The 20659-nt window shown below is 43.3% G+C and overlaps 1 protein-coding gene across 1 annotated transcript in view; it reads left to right on the top strand.

The window, feature by feature from the left end:
• Positions 1–2119: 2119 nt before the first annotated feature.
• LOC123492347 (PDZ domain-containing protein 8-like) overlaps positions 2120–20659 on the top strand; it is a 61552-nt gene continuing 43012 nt past the window's right edge. The window contains exon 1 of the mRNA XM_045224626.1: positions 2120–3238. Within this exon, the coding sequence (XP_045080561.1) occupies positions 2355–3238 (884 nt within the window). The 5' untranslated portion in view covers positions 2120–2354. The remainder of the gene's footprint in view (positions 3239–20659) is intronic.

The following is a 20659-nucleotide window of genomic DNA, read 5'->3' as shown; positions in this document are numbered from 1 at the left end:
CTAAGCCCATACGCAAAAACACGTAATCGGTTCTAACGGTCGTCTCGCGCCAAACTGTGCATGTGCAGGCCATCAAATCAAAGGCACTCCTTCAATATAAAGTAGTTATTGACTAAAATAAAAACGTGTCAGTTTGTCACTTTCACAAAGTTGGAGTAACAAAATGTTCAATTACTTAAGACATTGGCTTGAATCTAGGTTGTGCCTTTAGATTTCGAGAAAATGAATAACTAAGGAAGAATTTTTCACTTCTCTCATTGACTTCTCAAACCCCAAACCCAGGACAGGTCTGCTTCACAAGCGTTGCCGGAAGTCTCGCGATGTTGTGTCTCTGGGTTTAGAAATGTCTGTGGTTGTAGTCTTTCAGAGACTGGAAAAAATGTGTCTGCTTGTATATTTAGCAATAAATCTGCAGATAGGAACATCGCAGAAAGATGTCCAATGGCTCTATCGAACAAGGACAACCATATCTACACCCACAAAAACGTGTAGATACACCGGAAGCCATCATAGGGTGTATAATTCAGTGCGTGAAGCCCAGACCTGCCTTCCTCCTGGGCAATTATGTTTGAAACACATCTCACTGTCCTAGAAATGCCTCGGACACGATGAAAACAAGCCCAGATTCCCCCAGGGTGAAATTCCCATTTACAAAAATGATATTACTGTATTTGGCATTATTCTTTGTGAGATATGATTCACTGCATAAAACTGGTAGGTGACTTTGAAACAGCCAATGGGCATGTTCCTCTGCCCAGGCGTTGCCAGATCAAACAACGCCTGAATATTTATTTTCTGTATCAGCTAAGCACATCATATTTTATAGCATTGGTTGATGCAAGCAACGTCTGAGCACTGAACTGAAACACTGCCCATAATTTAGCTTCCTGGCACATTCAAAACAACTGGGAACTTGTGCCGCATTCAAAACAACTGGGAACTCGGAAATCTCCAACTTCCGACTTCAGTGCATTCAAGACAACTGGGAACTCTGAAAAAAACGAGCTCCGACTGGGAAAGTCGTTTTGAACAGTCATCCAACTCGAAATTCAAATTTGGAAACTCAGGCCTCTATCTAGAGCTTAGATTTTCTGAAATGAAGATCACTGACGTCATGATTTGATCTAATATTTTTCAGAGTTCTTGTGCTGCGTTCAAAACAACTGGGAAATCTGAAAAATACGAGGTCAAATTATGACCTCAAGGATTTTCAGGTCGGAAAGTCGGAGCACTAGAAAGAGGCCTGTTCCCGAGTTGGAATTCCGCGTTGGATGACCATTCAAATAAATTGTTCCCAGATGGAGCTCGTTTTTTTTCAGAGTTCCCAGTTGTTTTGAACTTGCTAAAGTCTGAGGTTTCCGAGATCGCAGTTCCGAGTTCCCAGTTGTTTTGAATGTGCTAAAGTCTGAGGTTTCCGAGATCCCAGTTCCGAGTTCCCAGTTGTTTTGAACATGGCATTGAAAGCGCCAACAGTTTCCCTGGGCTCGGTTGGTGCTTATGGTCAGAGAGGGAAAGTCGAAGCGAGAGGCCCCACTCTGCCTAGAAAATCTGTCTTCTCCAGCAGGTGACGTTGTTTAGTTTCTTTCGCTCACCAAGCGAGGAGTTTTTGTAAGGAGAACGTGTCGAATTTGGTCAATCAAAAATGTAATGGCTTATTTGCTACATTAGGTTTATTTGTTCGAATATACGTGTTGTAATGGTTAGGTTGTTACGAGTGTACGGATATACGTAGGACACGTGACATCCCGGCAACTTTGTGAAAAAACCTTTATATCGGAGTTGTCGCGAGATGGCTATGCATATTCATGACATGAGGCTAGTAGCGTAGCATATTATTGAATACAGGTGGTTGACGTTAACAACCCTAATCGCATATTCAAAAATGTGTTCAAATAATGAGATGTATCCACCAATCCAAAGATAGGAATATTGGGGAGCTTGACAGCCCTCTGTGCCACTTTGCGTTGTCAGGGCGGAGAGACAAGTATTGCCATGTTCAAGTGCTAGACAAACTCTGAAATTTCAGATTTGCTAACTGGTTGTAGTTATACACCTGCCGCGTTCAATCAGTTACCAAGTCGGACATTTCCGAGTTTCCTAGTTCCGACTAGCACATGAAGGCGGGATAATAGCCATAATCTTTGGTATGAAAGTGTACACTTTTGTGAAATCCGTCATTACGCACAACTACGTAATACGTTCGCCCAATCAGCTAAGGAGCTTGAACCCCAGGAAAAAGGCAGATGATATGGCAGCTTTGTGAGCGACCAGGTGGAACTTGCTTTGTTAATACGGTTGAACGTCGGAATATGATTGTTTTATAACGCGGAAACGGGAAGAGGCAACTGCTCGAAATGATTTATTTGATAGTCATTTCCGCATTATCTGGCGCACTCATTACATTGGTATTACAGTTCTTACTGCTTTACCGGAGAAGCCCCGAGCCTATAGCCAGGACAGTGCAATATGTAAAAGCAGTGCCTGATCCCGCCTTGAAGGATTACTTTAATAACCAACATGCCGAATCAGGCCAGCAACAACAAGACAACGCAGCATCTGCTGCATCCAAACAGCAAGAGGCCATCTCTCCCAGGCAACAGGAAGCGGCTGTCACAAGCAGTAGCCCTAAACAACAACCGCCACCGCATTGTCAAAGCGAGCCAATCCACACCTCCAAACCGGAGACGTGCAATTTTCTAAATGCTATCTTTTTGTTCCTATTCAGAGAACTCCGCGACACTCCCGTCGTTAGGCACTGGTTGACCAAAAAGATCAAGGTGGAGTTCGAGGAACTATTACAAACCAAGACAGCTGGTCGGCTGTTGGAGGGACTCAGTCTCAGGGATATCTCTTTGGGTAATTCTTTGCCCGTGTTTAAAACGGCCAAACTTATTAATCCAGTGCGTTTAAATGAAGACGGCATGCCCGAGGAACTCAATTTCGAAGTGGACCTTGAATATAATGGGGGATTCCATCTAGCAATTGATGTAGACCTTGTTTTTGGGAAGTCAGCCTACCTGTTCGTAAAGATGACGCGTGTGGTTGGAAGACTGAAGCTGCAGTTCACTCGCGTGCCTTTTACGCACTGGTCCTTCACGTTCCTTGAGGACCCATTGATAGACTTCGAGGTGAAGTCACAGTTCGAGGGAAGGCCCTTGCCTCAGCTCACCTCAATCATTGTCAACCAGTTGAAAAGAGTCATCAAGAAGAAACACACCTTGCCAAATTACAAAATCAGGTAAAACTTGCTCAGAAACTACCATTTATATTTGTTTAGGTCTATGCAAGTCAGTAGGCCTTCCGAGATGGTCAAAAATGTGTATAATCAACATTTCAAGCTAACCTAAGGACTATGGAAAGTGGCCCCCAACAGCCTCACTTCTATTTCCATAGTTCCAAGATCTGTAAGATTCATATTTGGACTCCCAAGTTGGTGATAATACATAGGCCCAGAGCCTTCTATTTGGCTCAATTTAAGGCTCTGTTTAGGCCTTTTAGCCTACTGCAACCTTTTAGAAAAATGTTTAGTTTAAAAAATGGGACACCATGTTATTGAAAGGTTTAATGACAACAAACCAGCCATGGCATACCCACTGTCAGTATTAGTATAAAGTATTGAGACATGGGACGGCACCTGTTGCAAAGGAAGCCATTGAGGGACATCATGGCTGCAGACCTATGAAATGATAAAGGATAGTGTTCATCCTTTTGAGACGGAGGAGTGCCCTCCTGTCACTACATTGAGAAAGTTTTGAAATGATCACAACCTGGTGTGAAATAGTGACACTTAAACATTTAGCCAACACTTGTGTAAAACTGAAAAACTAAAGCTTTTTAGTACTTCCCTGTTAGTAACATGAATGCATGTGAAGCATCTTTTCACCTCCTCTCCTATTTATTTAGTCTCTTTATTCAGGCACCATTTTGCAGATGGGTTATTTACTGGAAGTGTTCACCTTCACTCTTGTATTTGGTTGCATTCTCATAAGTAAAAAAACTATGTAGACTAAGCTAGGCCTGAAAGTTTACAGATTTTCTATAGACGTATGTCACAGCCTAAATTTAAGTTGAACTAATTATATATTTCCATACTAAATTAGGCTATTATGTTACCGTAATGTTGTTACAGAGTACAGTGTAACTTCTCAGGTATAAGAGCAATTTGTTAAGTGTTCCCTTTCAACGAGACTAGGCCTAAATGTTGAATAAATCGAGGCTATTTAAAGATGCGGAAAACTAACCTATTGAATTATGCTGAAAAGGTAGGCCTTAGCCTATCACCTGTAGAAGTTGCTATGGTTGACCTTCTTCTAAGTGCTTCTATTGGCTCCGTCAGCTTATCACAAATGCTGTGACTGCACTTACATGGCACACTGACCCATGCAGCTGGCTTATCTGTGTTTTGTTTGGAAGGGTTACACTGGTGTGCTGGAACTGCAGCGATTGCCGCATTGGAACATCAAAACTTCTCTATACATTCAGTCTCCTGTACAGCGTGATTAACATTATTCCTGTCACATTCCTTTGCTTTGATTGTTAGAATAGCACTATTCCAGCAAAATATTATCTTATTGCCTGTTCTATCCTTTGAAGTGAAATGCACTTCACACATCCTGGGTAGGTTGTTTGCAGGTGCGTTGGAGATTCGCTAGAATGTAGCATGCCAAAATCACTTTTTTAGTTTGCTATTAGCCTACTATGATTTATTCCAAGATGTTGTCTCTGCGTGTGAGAAAAAGTTGTTTGCTTTTGGGCAAATCCACACTAACAGTTGCCAAACTTGCAAAGTCTGTTACCAAACTTTGCATCTGCACTGTTCTGCAAGTAAATGTGTTTTTGTTAAATCTTCTGTGGAAATTGTTAAAAGTAGTCCTTGTGCATAGAGTTGTATGGTTGGTTGAACTTTGCAATAATTTATTATTGTTTGACATACACTACCGTTCAAAAGTTTGGGGTCACTTAGAAATGTCCTTGTTTTCGAAAGAAATTACATCAAATTGATCAGAAATACAGTGTAGACATTGTTAATGTTGTAAATGGCTATTGTAGCTGGAAACTGCTGATTTTTTATGGAATATCTACATAGGCGTACTGAGGCCCATTATCAGCAACCATCAGTCCTGTGTTCCAATGGCACGTTGTGTTTGCTAATCCAAGTTTATCATTTTAAAAGGCTAATTGATCATTAGAAAACCCTTTTGCAATTATGTTAGCACAGCTGAAAACTGTTGTGCTGATTTAAAGAAGCAATAAAACTGTCCTTCTTGAGACTAGTTGAGTATCTGGAGCATCAGCAATTGTGGGTTCGATTACAGGATCAAAATGGCCAGAAACAAATAACTTTCTTCTGAAACTCGTCAGTCTATTCTTGTTCTGAGAAATGAAGGCTATTCCATGCGAGAAATTGCCAAGAAACTGAAGATCTCGTACAACGCTGTGTACTATTCCCTTCACAGAACAGCGTAAACTGTCTCTAACCAGAATAGAAAGAGGATTGGGAGGCCCCGGTGCACAACTGAGCAAGAGGACAAATACATTAGTGTCTAGTTTGAGAAACAGACGCCTCACAGGTCCTCAACAGCTTCATTAAATAGTACCCGCAAAACACCAGTCTCAACGTCAGTGAAGAGGCGACTCCGGGATGTTGACCTTCTAGGCAGAGTTGCAAAGAAAAAGCCATATCTCAGACTGGCCAATAAAAAGAAAAGATTAAGATGGGCAAAAGAACACAGACACTGGACAGAGGAGGATTGGAAGAAAGTGGTATGGACAGACTAATCGAAGTTTGAGGTGTTTGGATCACAAAGAAGAACATTTGTGTGACGCTAGCCAAATAAAAAGATGCTGGAGGAGTGCTGGATGCCATCTGTCAAGCATGGTGGAGGCAATGTGATGGTCTGGGGGTGCTTTGGTGGTGGTAAAGTGGGAGATTTGTACAGGGTAAAAGGGATCTTGAAGAAGGAAGGCTATCACTCCATTTTGCAACGCCATGCCATACCCTGTGGACGGCGCTTGATTGGCGCCAATTTCCTCCTACAACAGGACAATGACCCAAAGCACAGCTCCAAACTATGCAATAACTATTTAGGGAAGAAGCAGTCAGCTGGTATTCTGTCTATGATGGAGTGGCCAGCACAGTCACCGGATCTCAATCCTATTGAGCTGTTGTGGGAGCAGCTTGACTGTATGGTACATAAGAAGTGCCCATCAAATCAATCCAACTTGTGGGAGGTGCTTCAGGAAGCATGGGGTGAAATCTCTTCAGATTACCTCAACAAATTGACAACTAGAATGCCAAAGGTCTGCAAGGCTGTAATTGCTGCAAATGGAGGATTCTTTGACGAAAGCAAAGTTTGAATGACACAATTATTTATATAAAAAATCATTATTTCTAACCTTGTCAATTGCATTTTGCTATATTTCCTATTCAAACTCATTTCATGTATGTTTTCATGGAAAACAAGGACATTTCTAAGTGACCCTAAACGTTTGAACGGTAGTGTACATTTTTAAAGTGAAAAATCAGAGTCAAACTTTGCATCTGCACTGTTCTTCAAGTAGTGGTCCTCTGTAGCTCAGCTGGTAGAGCACGGCGCTTGTAACGCCAAGGTAGTTGGTTCGATCCCCGGGACCACCCATACACAAAAATGTATGCACGCATGACTAAGTCGCTTTGGATAAAAGCGTCTGCTAAATGGCTTATTATTATTATTATTATTATTATTATTATTATTATTATAGTGCTGAGCGATTAACCGAAAAGTCCGTTTATTTTTTATTTATTTTTTTTACAATTAATTGACCGACATTGTTTCAATTATTTTAATTCCAATTTTTTTTTCTTTTTCTGTGAGCTCAATGCATACATTGCACAGTTTCTCTAGAGATAAATCAGATCAAGCCTAAACTGCGATGTAGTAGGGAGTTGTAGTTTCCAACAGGCCAATATTCAACACAGTTTAGCACATAAAACATGGTAATTAACTACAATGACCATAATCCATTGCACATCTACTTGTCCGGTCTGTGCTTCTTTTATGCCTGCTACAGAAGAGGCAGAAGAATGCACGATCGTGAGGGGATATAGAGAGCAGCTGTTGCTTCGCGAGATATCTCTACTTGAAAATACATGATCTAAGTGATTGATCGTTGGTATTCAGCAGTCTTAAAAGTATGCCTTTATTTGCTTTGAAGAACTACAAAATAGTGTTTTTGTCAGAAAGCATAGGGAGCAGCTCTATAGAGATGAGGTGTTGACTTGGAATGAAATAAAACAAATGTAATATACACAACAGAAATATTTGATTAAAGTAAAGCAATGTTAATAAGTGATAAGCAGTAATGGCCAGTCACTACCATCATGGGACTTTTAATTGTTTTATTCTGTATTGTTACAGCATTCAACCCAAATAATCGAAGTCGAAATGCCTGATATTTAAAAAAATAATCGAACCGAAACTGAACTGTCCTCAAAAAGCACTAATCGCTCAGCACTATCTTCAAGGAAATGTGTTTTAGTAAAATTCAGTGGAAATTGTTAAAAGTCGTCCTTGTGCATGGTGTTGTATGGTTTGTTTAACTTTGCAATCATTGGCATACATTTTAAAGTGAGTCTCCGCATCACTGTGTTACTGTGGAATTGCCCTTTTCAGAATGCGTAGTTGTCATTATAGGGTTGTGTAATGCTACTGTAATATGTTCTGGTCCATTACAAATAATGTTTATCATTGTTCTACCTGGCTGTTGGTTATCTCCCCAATTTTGTGATATCCAATTGGTAGTTAGTCTTGTCCCATCGCTGCAACTCCCCTACGGACTCGGGAGAGGCGAAGTTTGAGAGCCATGCGTTCTCCGAAACACGACCCTGCCAAGACGCACTGCTTCTTGACATACTTCTAGCTTAACCCAGAAGCCGCACCAATGTGTGGAGGAAACACTGTCCAGCTGGCGACCGAAGTTAGCTTGCAGGCGCCCGGCCCGCCACAAGGAGTCGCTAGAGCGCGATGGGACAAGGAAATCCCCGCCGGCCAAACCCTCCCCTAACCCGGACGACGCTGGGCCAATTGTGTGCCGCCTCATGGGTCTCCCGGTCACGGCTGGCTGTGACACCTCAAGCACTGCGATGCAGTGCCTTAGACCGCTGCGCCACTCGGGAGGCCCCTGGCTGTTGCTTTTTACATGTTTTATTTGATATCATCATTTTTAACACAGTAATGCAGCGAACGGTCCCTACAAAACCAGCATTTCTCAATGATTTAGGTTAATCTCACCTAATTGCATAAATGGAATCAGGCATTTATTGCTGTTTAAATGCCAGAGAATGTGAGAAGGCACATTGTTTCACTTGAAAATCAATGAAACGCTGTCTTGTGTCTGACAAAATGAACAGACTTTCCTTTTATCCACCATATGTACTGTGTGGGCTGCAGAGCAGGCAAACAATGGTTTGGGTTGTTTTGTTAGAACAACAACTAAATGTAGCTAATGAATGTCCCTCTGTGCGGCCACAGACCTCTACTGGCATGGCATAGCCACTTCTTGTGAAAGATCCGGTTCGGATCATGTGTGGGAGCTAACTGTTAATTGTAGGCTAAATGCACCAATCTGGAGGAGTTGCCTAAAATGGTGCATGTGTGTGAGGTGCCCATGATAAGGCCTCTGACTGACAGAGGAAGCGAGGGTTCTGAGGTGATGTGATATTAAAAAGCCTTTGAGGATGGAGCAGTGGACATTAGGATTAGCTGAATGTCACAGATGGCAGGACTCTGGAGGGGAGGGGGGCTGGAGGTAATCCAGGCTTTTACAACGCCAAATCAGATCAAAAGCAATATGAATACAGTTACTGAAACGGTGGGGAATGAGACACCTCTATAGCGTAGAATAAAGATTTATCTCTGCAGTAAGTTTTAGAGGGTAACATTCTTTATGTTCCAGATTTATGTTGAGAATTGGAGTTATGACCTCTCTCTCTACTGTACACTACTCTACAAACCTGACAGCTTTGTGAGACCTGACAGAGTCTTCCTGGTTTCTGAATGGAATTTTCAGTAGATAGGAGACGCTGCAGTTAAAAAGCATGAGATAAATGGCTAAGTACTCAACCTTTTACTTGCTCCTATCTTCACTTAAGGCAATCCTGATTATCCTGCAACCTCTGCAAGCCCACATGGTGTGGATTGGAGAGTTCTTACTTGTTTACATACGTTGCAAATACACCCAATGTTACGTTCAAGTGGTAGGTATTCTTAGTATAATAGATGGGGGTGGTGGACAGATCCATGCTGAATTTCAGCCTCAGATGGTATTAAGGCTCTTAAGACATTTTTGATCAGAGAATTTAAACATAAAATAGAAGAATTCTTAGACACTGGACCAGTGTTAGACTTGGGCACATCATTCACCACATTCCCGATCTGCCAGGTAGGGGGCCAATCACTTGGTGGATCAGATCAGAGTCAAATGCACTAAGCCATTCACCCCTGTCCCCATCCTTATCTGAGAGTGGACAGGACAGATCAGATTGGCATAATTTTTTTGTAAGCTTGGGTTTACCGTGTGTCATTCCTTTCTCATTGTCATGACTTTGGGTGGTTGTTGGATTGCCTGAAATTATTTTAGTTTGAGATGTGCTGGATCATCAGTAATGGGTGAAGCCTCATGGTGTTGGAGCCATTACGGCATCAAACTCACCCCCCATCCCCACCATCCCTCACTTATCCACTGTCAGCTGGGTTGTTTCTTACATAATTGCTCTCCAGACATCTGTTATTCCTTCACTTTAACCTCTATCTTTCTCTCTCTCTGTCTCTCTCTGTCTCTCTCTCTCTCTCTGTGCTCTTTGACTCTACATGCTGGGGGAGGGACACAGCTGGACACAGCACAGTTTTACATGTAGGTAGCCACTTCTCCTCTTAGCTCCACTCTGGATAACCTGGGACGTCAGAAACTTCATTGATTGAGCTGTCATTGTTGTTTAGCTGTTCTATTGGATCCCAGAGAGGGAGAAAATAGGTTTATAAAACAATGAAGCTAGAAGTAACCTCCCGAGTGGCGCAGTGGTCTAAGGCACTGGCATCCTGGTTCGAATCCAGGCTCTATCGTAGCCGGCCGCGACCGGGAGACCCATGGGGCGGCGCACAATTGGCCCAGCGTCGTCCAGGGTAGGGGAGGGAATGGCCGGCAGGGATGTAGCTCAGTTGATAGAGCATGGCGTTTGCAATGCCAGGGTTGTGGGTTCGATTCCCACGGGGGGCCAGTATGAAAAATTAAAATAAAATAATGTATGCACTCACTAACTGTAAGTCGCTCTGGATAAGAGCGTCTGCTAAAATGACTAAAATGTAAGTAATACTACAGCCTCTAACCAGAGAGCCACCATTTTGGTGCAATAATGCACTTGTCTTTTTTTACGTCATACAGAAAAACGTGTGTGCAAGGACCAATCTCCGCCTATGTCCAACCTCTCTGTCAATAGAACAACCTATTGCATACTCTTGCATAAGTGTGTGTTAGTGACTGGTGCTCAAGGTGGGGTGACCACATTTAAAATACCCAAATGAGGGACAACGGTATTTTGCGGGACAGTGTAGCCTACATGAATAATTTTTGGGGGAAGCACCCCCCATCAAACACAAATCCCCTTCCTGCTGCGCCCAGCGAGCTAACTAAAGTGCACCTAGCCTACTCTTTTGTCTCACGCCAAATTTGGTGATGCAGAAAACGATGCACATGTCTAGCTGTTTTCTGAAAATATTTTCTGGTTGGTTTCAGGGAATATGAGACTTTTAAAACGGGATTGAGAAGCAAATATGTTGAATGAGCAACTAATGAGCATCGACAGCCTCACAAGTTTGATGAAATTACCTTATGTTTCAGTCTAATACGGCAATTTACATACTTTTGTAGCTCTTTGTTAAACGCACGCTTTTTGTAAGTAGTTAACTGTCCAAGTTTCTCCAAGTTTTAAATAAAATTTAGCCCAAAAGGATTTGACAAATGTGATTGGTTGAGATAGGCCAATGGCGCTGTGCAGAATATCAGATCTCAACAACGATTGGAGAATTGTTTAACATCAGTACCACATCCTTATGATATATCTTGTCATAAGCACAACGTGACTGCAAAAGATACAGGTTGGAATGTCTATTTTCGTCAAATGAATTGGAAGTCTGAGTGAAATATGTGATAAATCAACCTTTTTTGTAAATTAGTGGTGTTCATTTGTTGATAAAATGCGGGACACAATTGTTTGGTTGCGGGACGTGGGCAGAAGGGCCAAAATGCAGGACTTTCCTGCACAATCCGGGACATGTGGTCACCCTAGGTCATGGAATTTTGGATGACGGTAATTGGCCAGCCACAAAAATTATGTATGTTTTCTCCTCTCTACTCCTGACTGCATGTGCTATGTGTGCTGCAGCTGCAATGTGGGGGGTGTTGCCTAGGCAACCGAAGACTCCTTTGCTCCAACACGCTGGGTCATCATTAGCTTCCATAGCCACAAAGTCATAATTATGGCTGAACCCTGCCCCTTTCTACAATTTATCTTCTTAAAATTCAACCCTAAACCATAACCACACTGCTAACCTTAAACCAACACCTTGCTTGTTTCAGCAAGGACCAAGAAAGTTGAATCATGTTGTCAAGAGTCCATGTTACCGCGGAAATGGACACAACCGCACGAATGCCCGGCCGTCCCGTCTTCAGTCAGTTGCTCATTCCACAAAAAAATGGACGGTTATTTTCATTAGTCTTCATCCATAACCATCGGTTATACGGTAATTGTGCCAGCCCTAGGTCAGGGTTCTAATCAAAATACTTTTGAAAGTTTTGTTTGCTAATGTGTTGAAAAGGAGCCCTGTAGTTATACACACAAAGCCCACTGCAATGGATGTTGTTCATGACATCCTGATAATGAATAACTGAATCGATTCCTTTGCTCGAAATGTGGATTTTTTTTTTACAAGACGCCAGACATTTTTTTTTTTTTAAATTTACGTCATTTAGCAGATGCTCTTATCCAGAGCGACTTACAAATTGGTGCATTCACCTTATAGCCAGTGGGATAACCACTTTACAATATGTTTTTTTTTTTTTTTTTTTGGGGGTGGGGTAAGGGGGGGGGGTAGAAGGATTACTTTATCCTATCCCAGGTATTCCTTAAAGAGGTGGGGTTTCAAGTGTCTCCGGAAGGTGGTGAGTGACTCCGCTGTCCTGGCGTCGTGAGGGAGCTTGTTCCACCATTGGGGTGCCAGAGCAGCGAACAATTTTGACTGGGCTGAGCGGGAATTGTGCTTCCGCAGGCCAGAGGTGGATGAACGCAATGCCCTCGTTTGGGTGTAGGGACTGATCAGAGCCTGAAGGTACGGAGGTGCCGTTCCCCTCACAGCTCCGTAGGCAAGGACCATGGTCTTGTAGCAGATGTGAGCTTCAACTGGAAGCCAGTGGAGTGTGCGGAGGAGCGGGGTGACGTGAGAGAACTTGGGAAGGTTGAACACCAGACGGGCTGCGGCATTCTGGATGAGTTGTAGGGGTTTAATGGCACAGGCAGGGAGCCCAGCCAACAGCGAGTTGCAGTAACCCAGACGGGAGATGACAAGTGCCTGGATTAGGACCTGTGCCGCTTCCTGTGTAAGGCAGGGTCGTATTCTCCGAATGTTGTAGAGCATGAACCTACAGGATCGGGTCACCGCCTTGATGTTAGCGGAGAACGACAGGGTGTTGTCCAGGATCACGCCAAGGCTCTTTGCACTCTGGGAGGAGGACACAACAGAGTTGTCAACCATGATAGCGAGATCATGGAACAGGCAGTCCTTCCCCGGGAGGAAGAGCAGCTCCGTCTTGCCGAGGTTCAGCTTGAGGTGGTGATCCGTCATCCACACTGATATGTCTGCCAGACATGCAGAGATGCGATTCGCCACCTGGTTATCAGAAGGGGGAAAGGAGAATATTAGTTGTGTGTCGTCTGCGTAGCAATGATAGGAGAGGCCATGTGAGGATATGACAGAGCCAAGTGACTTGGTGTATAGCGAGAATAGGAGAGGGCCTAGAACTGAGCCCTGGGGGACACCAGTGGTGAGAGCACGTGGTGCGGAGACAGATTCTCGCCACGCCAATTGGTAGGAGCGACCTGTCAGGTAGGACGCAATCCAAGAGTGAGCCGCGCCGGAGATGCCCAACTCGGAGAGGGTGGAGAGGAGGATCTGATGGTTCACAGTATCAAAGGCAGCAGACCGGTCTAGAAGGACAAGAGCAGAGGAGAGAGAGTTAGCTTTAGCAGTGCGGAGAGCCTCCGTGACACAGAGAAGAGCAGTCTCAGTTGAATGACGAGTCTTGAAACCTGACTGGTTTGGATCAAGAAGGTCATTCTGAGAGAGATAGCAAGAGAGTTGGCTAAAGACGGCACGCTCAAGAGTTTTGGAGAGAAAAGAAAGAAGGGATACTGGTCTGTAGTTGTTGACATCGGAGGGATCGAGTGTTGGTTTTTTGAGAAGGGGTGCAACTCTCGCTCTCTTGAAGACGGAAGGGACATAGCCAGCGGTCAAGGATGAGTTGATGAGCGAGGTGAGGTAAGGGAGAAGGTCTCCGGAAATGGTCTGGAGAAGAGAGGAGGGGATAGGGTCAAGCGGACAGGTTGTTGGGCGGCCGGCCGTCACAAGTCGCAAGATTTCATCTGGAGAGAGAGGGGAGAATGAAGTCAAAGCATAGGGTAGGGCAGTGTGAGCAGGACCAGCGGTGTCATTTGACTTAATAAATGAGGATCGGATGTCATCAACCTTCTTTTCAAAATGGTTGACGAAGTCATCCACAGAGAGGGGGGAGGAGGATTCAGCAGGGAGGAGAAGGTGGCAAAGAGCTTCCTAGGGTTAGAGGCAGATGCTTGGAATTTAGAGTGGTAGAAAGTGGCTTTAGCAGCAGAAACAGGAAGAAAATGTAGAGAGGAGGGAGTGAAAAGATGCCAGGTCCACAGGGAGTCTATTTTTCCTCCATTTCCGCTCGGCTGCCCGGAGCCCTGTTCTGTGAGCTCGCAATGAGTCGTCAAGCCACGGAGCAGGAGGGGAGGACCGAGCCGGCCGGGAGGATAGGGGACATAGAGAATCAAAGAATGCAGAAAGGGAGGAGAGGAGGGTTGAGGAGGCAGAATCAGGAGATTGGAGGGAGAAGGATTGAGCAGAGGGAAGAGATGATAGGATGGAAGAGGAGAGAGTAGCGGGAGAGAGAGAGCGAAGGTTGCGACGGCACATTACCATCTGAGTAGAGGCAGAGTGAGTAGTGTTGGAGGAGAGCGAGAGAGAAAAGGATACAAAGTAGTGGACGGAGACATGGAGGGGAGTTGCAGTGAGATTAGTAGAAGAACAGCATCTAGTAAAGGTGAGGTCAAGCGTATTGCCTGCCTTGTGAGTAGGGGGAGACGGTGAGAGGATGAGGTCAAAAGAGGAGAGGAGTGGAAAGAAGGAGGCAGAGAGAAATTAGTCAAAGGTAGACGTAGGGAGGTTAAAGTCACCCAGAACTGTGAGGGGTGAGCCATCCTCAGGAAAGGAACTTATCAAGGCGTCAAGCTCATTGATGAACTCTCCAAGGGAACCTGGAGGGCGATAAATGATAAGGATGTTAAGCTTGAATGTGCTAGTGACTGTGACAGCATGGAATTCAAATGAGGAGATAGACAGATGGGTCAGGGGAAATAGAGAGAATGTCAATTTGGGAGAGATCAGGATTCCTGTGCTACCACCCCGCTGACCAGATGCTCTCGGGGTATGCGAGAACACATGGTCAGACGAGGAGAGAGCAGTAGGAGTAGCAGTGTTTTCAGTAGTAATGGATAACTCACTGTCTATTAACTGTCTATTAACCTTTTCACGCGTGAGTTCCAAATATCTCTAACCGTTGCCCTTGCGTGAGTTTTTTTCATGCGCGTGATGTCAGAAGGCTCTCACTGTTCCAAAATGTAATTGTTACGCAACAAGACAGTTACCCACGCTGCCCTAAAACAAAGGCACGCTGCCTGCTAATTATCTATATGCTATGTTTCAAATTTTCAAATTATTTTCTAACAAGTTTTATTTTCTAACATTTTGAATTGAGGTGTGTTCCGCCTCCTCGTTAATTCACATAAGAAGTAGCCAATTTCAATGTTGCGGACAATTTATGTTTGAGGCTTTACTGAGCCCGGACCAACTTCTCTCTTCCCTAGTGTTTCCCCAGATCAAGTATGAAGACAATGCACATCCCTAGTCAGAGCAGGCCTTGCACAAACGTTTTCCCCCAGCACATTTTCTGGCTGGCGCCCACATTGCCTTCATGGTTGTTTTCCTTACAAATTGGACTTTGGACATGTGTGCATTCCTATCAAAGTAAGTGGCTTATTTTCTGTATATCGTGTTGTCGTTTCTGCTGTAGCACAGCGTATGAATGTATTGATCATAATGTATTTACTGTTTTATTTACATGTTTTCTGGTACTGGTGACAAATCATGCATTCCGATTCTTGCATAGATTGTAATGGACACATGATGTGTGTAAAATACTTTTTTGAATGTTGTACTGATTATGATGAGCTAATGCTAAGCTATTTGCCGGCTATGTGTGGCGCCATGTTTGTTGACATTATACAATGCATTCTGGTTGTCACGTAAGCGTCTGTCAGACCAAAGATGTTATAACAAGGGATTGAAAAACTGTATGGTTGAAAGAGATGGGGCAAAAGGAGTGGCTAATAAGTCTGGCCGCACATCTGACTGGTTGACTTACTGCAAATTGAGAAATTATGTGACGAAACTCAACAAAAAGAAGGAACTGAATTATGAAGCCAAGATCAATGATATAAAGAATGATGGAAAAAAACTTTGGAGTACTTTAAATGAAATTATGGGTAGAAAGACAAATTCAGCTCCATCTTTAATCGAATCAGATGGCTTATTCATCACAAAACCATTTGATGTTGCCAATTATTTTAATGATTACTTCATTGGCAAAGTGGGCAAACTTAGGCAGGAAATGCCAACAATAAACAGTGAGCCATCGTATTCATGCATAAAAAAAAAAAAAATAATGAAAGAAAAACATTGCAAGTTTGAATTTTGTAAAGTTAATGTGGGAGAGGTGGAAAAATGATTGTTATCGATCAATAATGACAAACCTGGCATTGACAATTTAGATGGAAAGCTACTGAGGATGGTAGCTGACTCTATAGGCACTCCTATCTGTCATATCTTTAATCTGAGCCTAGAGGAAAGTCTGGAGGGAAGCCAAAGTAATTCCGCTGGCCAAGAATGGTAAAGCGGCCTTTACTGGTTCTAACAGTAGACCTATAAGCTTGCTGCCAGCTCTTAGCAATTTTTTTTCCAGAAAATTACATTGTAGGATTTTTAATGAATTTATTTGCAAATTGTGGTGGAAAATAAGTATTTGGTCACCTACAAACAAGCAAGATTTCTGGCTCTCACAGACCTGTAACTTCTTCTTTAAGAGGCTCCTCTGTCCTCCACTCGTTACCTGTATTAATGGCACCTGTTTGAACTTGTTATCAGTATAAAAGACACCTCTCCACAACCTCAAACAGTCACACTCCAAACTCCACTATGGCCAAGACCAAAGAGCTGTCAAAGGACACCAGAAACAAAATTGTAGACCTGCACCAGGCTGGGAAGACTGAATCTGCAATAGGTAAGCAGCTTGGTTTGAAGAAATCAACTGTGGGCGCAATTATTAGGAAATGGAAGACATACAAGACCACTGATAATCTCCCTCGATCTGGGGCTCCATGCAAGATCTCACCCCGTGGGGTCAAAATGATCACAAGAACGGTGAGCAAAAATCCCAGAACCACACGGGGGGACCTAGTGAATGACCTGCAGAGAGCTGGGACCAAAGTAACAAAGCCTACCATCAGTAACACACTACGCCGCCAGGGACTCAAATCCTGCAGTGCCAGACGTGTCCCCCCTGCTTAAGCCAGTACATGTCCAGGCCCGTCTGAAGTTTGCTAGAGTGCATTTGGATGATCCAGAAGAGGATTGGGAGAATGTCATATGGTCAGATGAAACCAAAATAGAGCTTTTTGGTAAAAACTCAACTCGTCGTGTTTGGAGGACAAAGAATGCTGAGTTGCATCCAAAGAACACCATACCTACTGTGAAGCATGGGGGGTGGAAACATCATGCTTTGGGGCTGTTTTTCTGCAAAGGGACCAGGACGACTGATCCGTGTAAAGGAAAGAATGAATGGGGCCATGTATCGTGAGATTTTGAGTGAAAACCTCCTTCCATCAGCAAGGGCATTGAAGTTGAAACGTGGCTGGGTCTTTCAGCATGACAATGATCCCAAACACACCGCCCGGGCAACGAAGGAGTGGCTTCGTAAGAAGCATTTCAAGGTCCTGGAGTGGCCTAGCCAGTCTCCAGATCTCAACCCCATAAAAAATCTTTGGAGGGAGTTGAAAGTCTGTGTTGCCCAGCGACAGCCCCATAACATCACTGCTCTAGAGGAGATCTGCATGGAGGAATGGGCCAAAATACCAGCAACAGTGTGTGAAAACCTTGTGAAGACTTACAGAAAACATTTGACCTGTGTCATTGCCAACAAAGGGTATATAACAAAGTATTGAGAAACTTTTATTGACCAAATACTTATTTTCCACCATAATTTGCAAATAAATTCATTAAAAATCCTACAATGTGATTTTCTGGATTTTTTTTCCTCATTTTGTCTGTCATAGTTGACGTGTACCTATGATGAAAATTACAGGCCTCTCTCATCTTTTTAAGTGGGAGAACTTGCACAATTGGTGGCTGACTAAATACTTTTTTTCCCCACTGTAGATTCTATGGTTGTAAAGATGGGGAGTGGTCTGTCTGTAATAAAGAGATGCTCTCTTGCAACTTTGCAGGCACTAGTTTTGTCTAATCTTGGTTATTGTCCAGTCCTGTGGTCCAGTGCTGCAAGGAAAGACCTAGTTAAGCTGCAGCTGGGCCAAAACAAAGCGGGACGTCTTGCTCTTTAAAAAAATATTTGTATTATTTTTATTTAACCTTTATTTAACCAGGTAGGCCAGTTGAGAACAAGTTCTCATTTACAACTGTGACCTGGCCAAGATAAAGCAAAGCAGTGCGATTTAAAAACAACAACAACGCAGAGTTACATATGGAATAAACAAAACGTACAGTCAATAACACAATAGAAAATCTATATACAGTGTGTGCAAATGTAGTACGTTATGGAGGTAAGGCAATAAATAGGCCATAGTGCAAAATAATTACAATTTAGTATTAACACTGGAGTGATAGATGTGCAGAAGATGATGTGCAAATAGAGATACTGGGGTGCAGTTAACAATGTAAATAACAATATGGGGATGAGGTAGTTGGGTGGGCTAATTACAGATGGGCTGTGTACAGGTGCAGTGATCGGTAAGCTGCTCTGACAACTGATGCTTAAAGTTAGTGAGGGAGATAAGTGTCTCCAGCTTCAGAGATTTTTGCAGTTCGTTCCAGTCATTGGCAGCAGAGAACTGGAAGCAATGGCGGCCAAAGGAGGTGTTGGCTTTGGGGATGACCAGTGAGAGATACCTGCTGGAGCGCATACTACGGGTGGGTGTTGCTATGGTGACCAATGATCTAAGATAAGGCAGGGATTTGCCTAGCAGTGATTTATAGATGGCCTGGCGCCAGTGGGTTTGGCGACGAATATGTAGTGAGGGCCAGCCAACGAGAGCGTACAGGTCACAATGGTGGGTAGTATATGGGGGTTTGGTGACAAAACGGATGGCACTGTGATAGACTACATCCAATTTGCTGAGGAGAGTGTTGGAAGCTTTTTTGTAAATGACATCGCTGAAGTCAAGGATCGGTAGTATAGTCAGTTTTACGAGGGCATGTTTGGCAGCATGAGTGAAGGAGGCTTTGTTGCGAAATAAGAAGTCGATTCTAGATTTAACTTTGGATTAGAGATGCTTAATGTGAGTCTGGAAGGAGAGTTTACGGTCTAACCAGACACCTAGGTATTTGTAGTTGCATGGGCAAGTTGCAGCGGAGGGTGCAGAGCTGGTGGCCGGGGTAGGGGTAGCCAGGTGGAAAGCATGGCCAGCCGTAGAAAAATGCTTGTTGAAATTCTCGATTATCGTAGATTTATTGGTGGTGACGGTGTTTCCTAGCCTCAGTGCAGTGGGCAGCTGGGAGGAGGTGCTCTTATTCTCCATGGACTTTACAGTGTCCCAAAACTTTTTGGAGTTAGTGCTACAGATGCATATTTCTGTTTGAAAAAGCTAGCCTTTGCTTTCCTAACTGATTGTGTATATTGGTTCCTGACTGGTTCCTGACGATGTACCACACTGAAAAGTGGTATATCGCGGGGGCTGTTCGATGCTAATGCAGTACGGCACAGGATGTTTTTGTGCTGGTCAAGGGCAGTCATGTCTGGGGTGAACCAGGGGCTATATCTGTTCTTGGTTCTGAATTTTTTTAATGGGGCATGCTTATTTAAGATGGAGAGGAAAGCACTTTTAAATGTCATTGTAATCAGAGGGCTGATATAAATACTATGCATGCCAGTCTCTCTAAGAGTTGAGGAGAGACTGACTGCATCACTTCTTCTTTTTATAAGAAACAATGTGTTGAAAATCCCAAATAGTTTGCATAGTCAACTTACACAAAGCTCTGACACACACACTTACCCCATCAGACATGCCACCAGGGGTCTTTTCACAGTCCCCAAATCCAGAACAAATTCAAGAAAGCGTACAGTATTATATAGAGCCATTATTGCATGGAACTCGTTCCATCTCATATTGCTCAAATAAACAGCAAACCTGGTTTCAAAAAACAGATAAAGCAACACCTCACGGCACAACACCTCTCCCCTATTTGACCTAGATAGTTTGTGTGTATGTATTGATATGTAGGCTACGTGTGTCTTTAAAAATAATGTATGTAGTTCTGTCCTTGAACTGTTCTTGTCTATTAATGTTCTGTATTATGTCATGTTTTCATGTTTTGTGTGGACGAGGAAGAGTAGCTGCTGCTTTTGCATCCGTAAGTGGGGATCCTAATAAAATACCAAATATGGTAACGTCTTATGATTTCACTGTTGCTAGGGCACCAGGCATAAAAATGGTACTAGAATTTCCTCGTAGCTGAGGGAAGGCGACAGCAGGAAAAAGTACATTTGTTTCAGAGTTCAGTAATAATTTTAGGAGCATGCATATGACTTCAGTTCAATTCCGAGTGAAGTAGCAGAAAATGCTATGCTACACACTTTAGCACACACACTACAAGTTTATGATGACACACATGTGCTCCCTGATCCTGTTAGGGCATTGAGCAGTGGGGTGTTGCACAGGTGGTGTTGAGTCCATTTTCGTAACATAAATAATTGCTGTTACTTTTGCCACATGGGCCATCACCCCTTTTTACAGACATATGCTTCTTCTCATATTGAGTCTGATACCTTTACAAAAAATTTAGCCTAGGTAGAGTAAGGATTTTCAGTCTGCTTTGCTGGGTAATGTAGTTTTCATACATTATTTAGGAGAATCACAATGTGTTTGGCTATTCCATCAGATTGTTGCATTTTACTGGTCGCCTCTGCTTATCTTTCCTTCTCACCTAGCATCCCTCATACAGTCATTTTAGGATTGTTGCCTGAAACATCAGTCTGACTGACT

This window comes from Coregonus clupeaformis, chromosome 1 (genome assembly GCF_020615455.1).
Source record: "Coregonus clupeaformis isolate EN_2021a chromosome 1, ASM2061545v1, whole genome shotgun sequence".
NCBI classification, from domain to species: Eukaryota; Metazoa; Chordata; class Actinopteri; order Salmoniformes; family Salmonidae; genus Coregonus; species Coregonus clupeaformis.
Note: the sequence above shows the minus strand (reverse complement) of the source record. Positions and strands in the feature narration are given on the sequence as shown.